The sequence below is a fragment of the Anopheles merus genome, unplaced genomic scaffold (genome assembly GCF_017562075.2).
Source record: "Anopheles merus strain MAF unplaced genomic scaffold, AmerM5.1 LNR4000364, whole genome shotgun sequence".
NCBI lineage: Eukaryota > Metazoa > Arthropoda > Insecta > Diptera > Culicidae > Anopheles > Anopheles merus.
In genome coordinates, this window is record NW_024427944.1 from 1 (window position 1) to 10,042 (window position 10,042).

Sequence of the window (10,042 nt, forward strand, 5' to 3'; positions counted from 1 at the left end):
CTTGTGTTATTTTTCCCCCGGCTGGGAAGTTCTTACAGCTAACGGAACGCGCAGCAATTGAATTTTATTTTTAAGCCCATCATGTCAGTGGTGCGTTGGAGGCTGCGCCCCGTTCAGTTTGCCCTCTGGCTGGGCTGCACTGGTGTGCTTTACCCTTGCATTACCCAACGTCAGCACCACCGCACACAGCGAGGAAATAAACAACAACAACCAAAAAGTCGGCCGATGTTAATTGAGGCTCGTCTGTACGCTTTTCCCTTCTCATCGTCTCTCTCACTACTTCTTCGCGATGCAATCATCTCGTGCGGGGTATGATCGATCGTAGGTCCGCATGCATCAGCACATACACACACACGCACACTTACTACAGCATTGCTGGCCTACTGAGATGAGCTGGGGACTGCGATTGTGCGTTAGGACACAGTTCACACAACCTACCTTCAACTCGCCCGTCGAAAGGTTGGGCGTTTGCTTCAACGGACGCATCTACACATTTGGGCATCATGGATGTCGGTGCACTTTTTAACTAATTTAACATTTTTTTCAACATAACTTTGCCGAGTGAGTTGCCGTGGGTTTAAATTTATCATACGTGAAAGTTCTTTCACCAAACGCGCGCCCATGACCTTTCTATGCGCCGCCCGACCCGCCGTTTACGCTCGTCGGGCGCGTCGGAAGCACCCAGTTATGCATGTTGTGGCAGCAATGAAAAGATCGTAAATTGTGTGAGCAAGTTGCACACGCTCCTGTCATGCGGAGGGAAGGTAGAGGGAAGCAACGCAACGCCGACTCACCGGATTAAAATTAGAGCTGCAGAAAAAAGCTCATTTCGACCGCAGTAGCTTTCGTTGATTCATGAAGCGTTTGTTGTGGCTGTGTTTAATGTGTGGTGGTCTTTTTTTCCTCTGCTCCGATGACAAGCGATGGGAAGCAGTGATATATAAATTTGACAATTTACGAGCTCCTAATGAAACCACCAGGGAGTGAGTGTTTGTGCTAAAGTTATCTCAATGTAAAACGTGTCAGACTGGTCTAATTTCATAGTTGCGGGATTGAACTATTGTTGTTTTAAAAACAAAATCACACATTGAAATTAGTACAAAACAGAAGAAAAAAGGAGCAAATTGCATACTTTTCTGCCATAAAAAATAATCGAAAATAATGACCAAATAGCTAAATACTTAAAGCTAAAATAGCAAAAAAGTTGTTATAATATTTATGGCTTAAGAACTGCGTGAGTTTCCCCTTTCGATAATTAAATGCTATTGATTAATATTTCCATTATTTTTTATGTATTCTGTTGTTATTAGTTATTCTAGTCTTTTATTTCCTGTACTGACGATTTTTTTATCTTACTTTTACAGTTCACAGGGTGTTGACAAAAAAAAGCTAGTAAATTGAAATATGTTGTTTAAAATATCAAGTTCTTGCTTCTTTACAGACTACTATATTGAATCATGTCTAAATATTCAATACTAAATTGAAACGTTAATCTCATTTACGACTAGCAATCACATCCATGGTTTTATTACTCACAACTGTTAGTGTTATGATTTCAAAGATCTAATTTGCAAAATTACACCACAATTGCAATTACCCACAATTCACCTATCTTGGGTCAAAGGTCAGCAACGACAACAGCATGGAAGCTGAGTTGCGCGCAAGGATGCTGGCTGCCAACCGGTCATTCTACAGCCTGAAAAAGCAGTTTACCTCAAAGAACCTGTCGCGACGGACGAAGCTGGGCCTATATAGTACCTATATAGTACCAGTACTCACATACGCCTCTGAGACATGGACACTGTCCAAATCTGACGAAACCCTCTTAGCCGCGTTCGAGAGGAAGATGCTCAGAAGGATACTTGGCCCCGTATGTGTGGAAGGACAATGGAGGAGCCGCTATAATGACGAGCTATACGATGTACGGCGACCCTCACTGTCGTACACCGTATAAAGCTCGCCAGGCTCCGGGTGGTGGCCATGTTATACGCATGGAAACGGACGACCCAGCCCGTAAAGTCTTTTTAGGCCGTCCACAAGGACAGAGGAGGCGTGGTAGGCCCAATGAAGGTGGCGTCCGCCATTAAGGCCGGGATAACGGACTGGCAGAACGAAGGCGCGAGACCGTGAGCGGTTTCGGACACTCCTGAGGCACCAAGACCGCAAAGCGGTTGTAGTGCCGATAAGTAAGTAAGTAAGTATTTGCAAAAAGCTGTTTATTTGTTTGTTTATTTGTCATTTAGTATCTTGTATATACTTGCTGAGACACTTAGTTGTATAATAAATCCTTAATTCATCTAGAAACTTAGCTACAACGTTATCAATGAGGACACGAGAGACCATTGGTTTTGAACTGGGTTTTACTAATGTTGAAGTCAAAGAATCTTGGTATTTGTTGAAGCTTTGTATCGTTTGGTTCATATGCGCATTATAGGAATATGCAGATCTTAAGAACGTAGGTCTTCGCAGCTCAAGTGACCTAAGATGTCTTTAAAGAGCATAAAGATTCAGCTTTTCTAGCTGGTAGGGAAGGTCGCTGTCCCCGCTTATTAACTTCACGACAAAAGCAGCCTGCAATGCCTGTCGTCTATATTCTGAAGTTAGCTACAGAAATGTTAGAAAAATACCCTTTTTATTGAACATAAAGTTCTTCTTTTTCTTTAGCACAACAACCGTTGTCGCCCAAGACCTGCTTGTACTACTACTGGGCTTGGCTTTTAGTCATTTATTGATTACCCATAGCAGATAATCAGACATACGTATGGGGGAACGGTCAATTCGGGACTTGAACCCATGTTGGACATGTTGTTAAGTCGTACGAGTTGACGAGTGTACTACGAGATCGTCTAACATAAAGTTCGCGTTGTCAATAAAATGGTAACTGCATGTTAAGAAAATGAAATTATTTGATCTAAACAGATGATAATTAATACATAAAGATAAGGCATTATATGCGATAAATAAAATTAAACTAAGGATACAAAACAATAAACATTCAACGAAGTTGGTGATTGGATGTGATCTAAACATATGATAAACAGCTTATTTACAAATTTACTTCTTTTTGTAAGTTAAAACGACTGAAAGAGACTAAATATTTAGTTATAAATGAAATTGTATATTTCAACCATACGATTCACAATTTGCACCAAACTAGAAGAAACTTTCTCCAGAAGAAATGCAACAAGCTTCTGTGTAATAATGCCCATTTCATAGCCGCCCATCACGATCCCCCTCCGCGCAGCCGGCCGGGTACCATCATCGTTTCCCCTCCCAGCAGCCTGGCGATCATATCGCAACACTACGAATGGCCGAATTGTGCGCGGGGCTACTGATCCCGATCTGTTTTCCCGCTGCCTGGCAGTCGGTCAGTTGACCGAACCAGGCAGCCCGCATGCTCGGGCGCGCCCGTGCCCGCGATCATGTAATGTGTGTGTGTGTATATGTATGGCTGCTGCGTTCGTTCGGGATGATTATTTTAAGTGTGTGTTCATTATGCTGCCGACGGCCAACACGGTCCACAGTCAGTGACCGTGTTGTAGCATGATCCCGCCTGGGCAAGGGGAACCCCTTCCCCGCCCGTTCCGCTGTGCCCGTTACGCTGCGTTGAGTTTCCAACACACCGCATCGGTATGTTTGTGTGTGTGCGCGCTGGAAGATTCCATGCTTGAACATTGCTTCCGGATCCAAAAAGACCAAACGGGACCAGCCACGAGCCAACCGGTGGCAAGTACCGGCCAACTTTGACGGGCCTGAGGGGCACATTGCGCGCGTGTGTGTGTGTGCGTAACGGTGCTGTCAAATACTTGCCAGCGGATGTCGGGTCACGGCCGTCATGTCTGTCTGGTACGCTGCTTCAGGCCGTCAACAGATTGTCGAGCGGGTTGCAACAGTTCGAGCAATCGGCAGGCTGGCCACCGCAGACCACACACTGCCGATCGATGTCCTGCCAGCAGCCGGCACAGTAGCGAAGGAAGCAGTCCGCCGCTGACACTCCTGCGGTGCTCCGACGCCCCGACACACCGCACACCGTCGACCGGTGTGGGTCCAGCCGAACCAGTTTGGATGATGCAAGGCGAGCCGGTCACAAAACGGGAGCACTCGGCAGGAGCCACTACTGTCCGCTAACTGTAAGATGCGCCCGGGAGGGTCGCCTGCAGGGTGCGCGTCTGCCGCAGGACACGATTGTACAGGTAAGCGGTACGCATCTGCTCGCGGCCAGGATAGAAAAAGGAGCAGATGAGACGGCGAGCCCGCTGGACGTACGCTTCGGTCGTTATGAGAAGGGCCAGCAGCGCGAACAGTCCATAAATGCCGGCGACGGTCCAGCCCGACAATGGCACTGGGCGCGGAAGGCACGCTTCGTTCGAGGCGTGGAAATCTAACCGTTCGTTTGTGCGGAATCCTTCGGCAGTGTTGCGCACCAGCTCGGCGAGGGCTCCCGTACCGGTCACCTGGTTGGGGATGAAGAACTGATAAACCATGTTCCAAAAAAAATCTTTGATCCACTTGAAACCTTTTCCAAAGACACACCGTCACGTTAACGCCATGGAATCCTTGCTGATGATACTCAATGCGCGAATGGCGAGCCACTATGTCGAGCGTTTCATACAGCAGTGCGTCCATCAGCAGCAGAACGGTCGTCGAAAGGCAATGAAACAGCAGCGTAGCGAAGGATCCAACAATGTGGCGCAGTTCCAGCTTGTTCCAAATGCCTGCCCCCGTGTCAATCAGTTCCGATTGCTGGATCGCCCGCAAAGGGAGCAGCGAAAAGCCATCTCCATCACACGGCGAGCGTCGAGCGCTCGAAACTGATCCGTTATGTAGAAGTTGTTGAAAGTGATCCTCCAAAGGTACGCATTATGGTATCGGACCGAGCTGAATATCACACGGAGAAAGATGAACGCAAACACTTTGCGCACAAAGTAGCTCACCAAGCGGAGGAAGTGTTTCTTTTTGCTGAATTCTTCCCCCATCTGTTTGGACGCTTTCTTGATGGTTCTGGGTGAAATTTGGAGCCTGGTTGTACGCATTCATCCACATGTAAATGACCCAAAAAGGAACTTACATGTAACCGGAATGGTTTCGCAAATCCGGCACCTGATAATCGATCCCGATGCCACCGACTCCCCCCCCAGCGCTGTTGTCTGCTGTTCGTCTGGCTTGAGCAGGCGATAGTTTGCGCCGAAATCCTCATCCAGCACGTCCTCCATGCGGCACACGGCACCAACCCCGAACAGTTCGGCCGAGCTGCAGGCCACATCCAGCTTCATCGGCCAGCAGAGCAGCGTGTTGACGAGCGGTGGCAAGCTTTCGCTACACTCGTCGTACGACCGCTCGAACGCCGCCTTGCACCGGTCCACGCCCGTCGCTAGCTGGGCCAGGCAGCGCTCGTTAAGCTTGGCCACGTACGCCTGCTGATAAGCGGCTGCGGAACGAATCGGCCCATCAATGCCGCACCGTCCGCAGTCCCTCCTCACTGCTGAGCGAGTCTGAGCCGTCTTCTCCTCCATCACCACCACCACCACGGCCAGAATGCTCAACCTCCCGCACGATAGGTTCGACGATGGAAACGATCGCGGAAAACTCTTGCTTCAACTCCGGCAGCCGATCGCGCCCCTGGAGCAGTGCATTTTGAACGGTTTCGTCATCAGATCGACGCGCGTTAGCGTCAAATTAAAGGCCAGCTCGGCGGAGCAGGTTAGAACGCGCACACTTCCCGGCCGTTCAGGGTCGCATTTTCGATTGGACCGGTCAGTATGAGGGTGAGTGTAAGTGTTTTGAGCAGATTGCGTCCCGCTTTGCCAAAAAACCCTACCCAACACAGCGCACAGACGCAGCGAGCTTGCGCCGAAAAGCTACATCCGACTGCTGCGAGTGGAGGAAAAGAAGCAAAAAACGCCCAGTTGGTGAGACGTTTTATTGTATGGAAATTGTTGACGCTTACCCAGTGCGACCGCCACCGTAAGGCCGAAGTAGAAGCGGACGGTGTCGGGAAGTCAAGGTTTACTAGCACGAGCCGATAGAAGAGGAAGCCCACGAGCAGTCCGTACAGGCTAGCAGCAGTGCACGGGGCAGCAGCAGCTCGGTTCGCTTTTCGCCCGCAAGAAGTTTGTACGGGGTCGGATAGTTTCGTTCGAAGGAGGTGAAGAACCGGCGGAAAAGATATCTTATTCTAGAGAAGTTCATTTTTGGAGAATAGAACCTGTTAACTGTGGTTTAATTGTTCGCAGGAATAGAACTTGTTGACTGGGCTTTAATTGTTCGCTTACTGCGATGTTCTTGAAGAATAAAAATGTGTTTTGCTGGGTTCCTTGGATGTTTGCAATGATGCTGCCACCACTCAACTCAACTGGATCCGATGTAAATACCGAAAACAAAACCACAATCGGAATCGAATTGCTCACCTACAATGAAAGAAAAATGGGAGAAAAAAGAACCAATTAGAAACAAAGCGATACGGGAAACATGCTGCACTCAGCACTAATGAAGGGAAAACATATTCAACCGTCAAGCAGCAACCGTGGTTGCGCGTTGTGAGAATTCATACGTTTTTAATTGATTGCAATAACCCAACAACCCACCGGGAGGGACTGAGGGAGGGAAGGAAGAAGCTAACATATGGCCAGCAATCGATAGACAATTGTGATAAGGTAGCAAAAGGCAAAAACGGGCCCGCCGCAACACCAAACAGAGCAACAATGCAAAGCATCGGACCCCGGTAATGGCGGGCTCAGCCGGGTTTAATGCAACATTTTTCTCACCCCGTTGGGCCAACGTTCTTGCGCCTGTGTGCCTACATACTGTCCGCGCCCACCATAAGACCACACGAAACCCGAGTCTCGTCTTCATTCGCATCACCCATCAGCAACGATGTTGTAGCTCGAGCGTGGAATCATTCGTCTCCACATGAGGGCCCCTAGCCTCTAGTTCAAGAATCCGGACCGGACCAAACCTTACCCACTTGCCACCCACCGATATGTGTCTCTCTTTCGCTTTCCCACATGATCGCGGTTCTAATTACAAGATTTTATCGTCTGTAAATAATGAAAACGAAAAGAGAAGCATCGGTAGACGGGGTAGAACGGTCGACGTGGCGCACCGTGGCGTGACGACATGCGTCGGACGGCACGCTTGTGCTGGCCGGGCGTTGGTCACTGGACCTTGGTGCCTGCGCTCGGCGTAAGTTCACACTCGCACGCAGGAAGGTGGCTGACCACCTGGCCCCAACACTGTCAGCCAAACGGAGCCATGTACAGATTTGTAGCCCCGTACATCGCGGCACGAACGGGAACTACGACATACCAAGGAGCAGAAACACACACACACACACCGTGTGTTGGCTTCCCGTGGGCTGCGCAGTCTTATCGTTTCTTTCTCCGCCACTGGACGCACCAGGCAGTGCTTGTTCGGCTCATAAATTCGCACGAGACGGGTGCGCAAAACATGATCGTGATGGGTTCACGCATCAAGCCGCACAGCTGCGCAGGAATGCATTGCGCCGCACCACGCGATAGCGTAACGAATGGACGAAACACGAGTGCACACACCAACACATTTGAGGTTCTAAAGCAGACCGCACGACACGGGCTGGCAACTTTAAGTGGAAGCATAAACTCCTGCCAAGTCGGGAAAGGATCGAAAGGAACTGCCCTGAGCTTCCCTATTATTATGCATTTTTTTTCTCACCTTTTCACGCGATTAGTGTTTGTTTATCTGTGGCGCAGCAAAAAAAAAGTTAGCCCACAACGGTCTTTGGACAACGGTCGTGGGATGAGAGGGCACCGAGTTACAATTGCTTCTCCCGCGCAGAGACATTAATCTCCCGGAACCCCGGAAACTCCGCAAGAACGAATGAAGACATTAGTCAGCGCCCGGCCTCCGGGATGATAGATCATCCTGCCACAAGTCACATGTGTGAAGTTTGTGCGAACGGAGCGAAGAAGTGTATCATATAAGTGTATTGTAGGCTGTGGGTGGTTGGACGAGGAGTTGAGCGGGTTTGATGATAAGCAATTATGCAATAAGGGAAGTTTTTATGCACGATTCAGCAATTAAGCTATCCACCGCGTTCGCGTCTCATTATCTGTATGGACCGGGACATGGCAGGGATGAAGCGGAAGATGATCTCTCCATTGAAGGGAGAGGAAGGCAGAGGTCAGGGCTGTACTGAGCCGTCTTTAGACCCGGGAAAGGTCGATCTGGTGGCGGTAATGTGTAATGAGTTTCGCTAATGTTGGTGACGAATCGGTCTATTACGCGGCTGGGAAGATGGTCGTGTTCCCGTTAGGTTATGCTGGATGTTTGCGTGAATTTGTCGTTCTGAAGATGATGCGGTTTTTTTTCCACAGAGCTTACAGTTGGAGTTTTGAGATTAGAAAGCCACACGAGTGGACCGATTCGACACATGGCAATACGTTCTGCTGCATCCCACAGTCCGTGACTAACGCGCTCGAGCATCTATCAGAACGCATCATCAGTGGCTCCCCGCGCGGTCTCGTGTTTTCCACCTCCAGGACAACCCAGCAAGCCAGTTGGGTGGCCCATAAAAGCAGACAGCTCGGAGACTGTACAGTTAAACTGTTCGGTGGCGAATTTATTGATCCCTACACCAACACGCGTTATGCAAAATATTGAACGGCTTTTATTGACCGGTTGGCCGGAGGTAATGCGCGACGTACAATTCGAGCTATCAGCTATGCAAGATTAGGAGGACACGGTTTTCGTATTGGAAATGCTAACTTTACTCGAGAGCCTGTGGCTGTGTGTGAAAGACACATTCCAAAAAATTATGGCTCATGTTTGTGCCGTGGCAGCGACGACCTAAAACAGAGGTCGGTGAGATCGCCCCGTAACAGATAAGCTCCACACAGGACAGCACGCTTATTCTTATTTTGGCTGCCTGGAAAGCACTTCTTCAGAAGCTTCCGGGCTGTGGAACGTTGTATTGGCAACATTGTATTTTAAATCATAGGACTTGGCGTTGGCCATCCCCCCAGGAGCAGCAGCAGCAGCGCCGTGATGTATTATGCTCGGGGGGTTTGAGCAAATCGCTCTGCTCGCGGGGCGGAACCACGGGCGAACTCGCGCGAGGTCGTGCCCACCCGCAGGACAGCCAATTCCTGGGGTGGGGGCGCGCGATCGGTAATAAACATAAATCATAAAATACGCAAATACATAGCTATTGGCCGCCCGGGCCGTGCATGGCCTCTTTTGAGTGGTGACCGTTGTTGGATGAGCATGTGGTTGGGGCACAGAGAAGAGTTAAGAAACAGCAACACAATAGTAAGGGGTTGAAGTGGCTTTTGAGAAGGATCTTAAGTGCTATGTATTTCTAAGTTGATTTAAGGTTTCTTTAATGATATTCCAAAACTTTCGCATAAAGTTATACTGTAATCATTAATTTTATTTTAACTTAACGCGCAATTACATTTTTATTCAGCGTTGCTTTCATGCTCGATTTCATTATTGTCCATAATGTTGCAACGAATCGGTTTAATATACCATTTAATTTCTCCCAAACACACGCATGATTCCGATTCTGATATAATTTATGTGGCGTCCAGCTTCAATTGCGGCCAAACCATACCACAAACGGACCATTCAGACAAAGTACGCCGAGTCCTTTCCGAGCCCAGCATACTCGATCCAATTCCTTCGCCTGCGCCACAGAAGAGAACGACGAAGAAGAGGGTAAAATAATGTACCATTCAGCACCGGGAACCGGGATCACGAATTCATTAGCATTCAATTGGTCCACAAATTGAACGGGTTGTTTGGTATAAAACAAAAAAATACACACTCACACACACACCGATAGTCCGCATGCTGTCGTGTTGTCGTAATGGGTTCATATGTTTTATTTGCTTACCGGGTTGTTGTTGTGCTTGCGTTCGCCGCGAATCGCGATGAAAGTTGCGCGCGTCGAACGAACAAGATCGCCGCTCGTATCTCACCGGCGAAGAGAAGTTGCTCTGTGGTGAAGAGTGTACCGGAGCAATTGGGCACCTGAACCTGAACCCATTCCCAGTGCAATGATACC

General features: G+C 48.8%; 1 protein-coding gene across 1 annotated transcript; it reads right to left on the bottom strand.

Moving 5' to 3' along the window:
* Positions 1-3,838: 3,838 nt before the first annotated feature.
* On the bottom strand, positions 3,839-5,999 carry LOC121602228 (protein sneaky-like; the record flags this gene model as incomplete). Its single annotated transcript, XM_041930981.1, is given in 11 exon segments — positions 3,839-3,984; positions 3,987-4,145; positions 4,148-4,454; positions 4,534-4,781; positions 4,784-5,001; positions 5,069-5,128; positions 5,164-5,479; positions 5,517-5,636; positions 5,639-5,716; positions 5,719-5,871; positions 5,948-5,999. Coding segments are annotated over 11 exon segments (1,839 nt in total), but the record flags the coding sequence as incomplete, so codon positions are not given.
* Between the last annotated feature and the right edge of the window lie 4,043 nt (positions 6,000-10,042).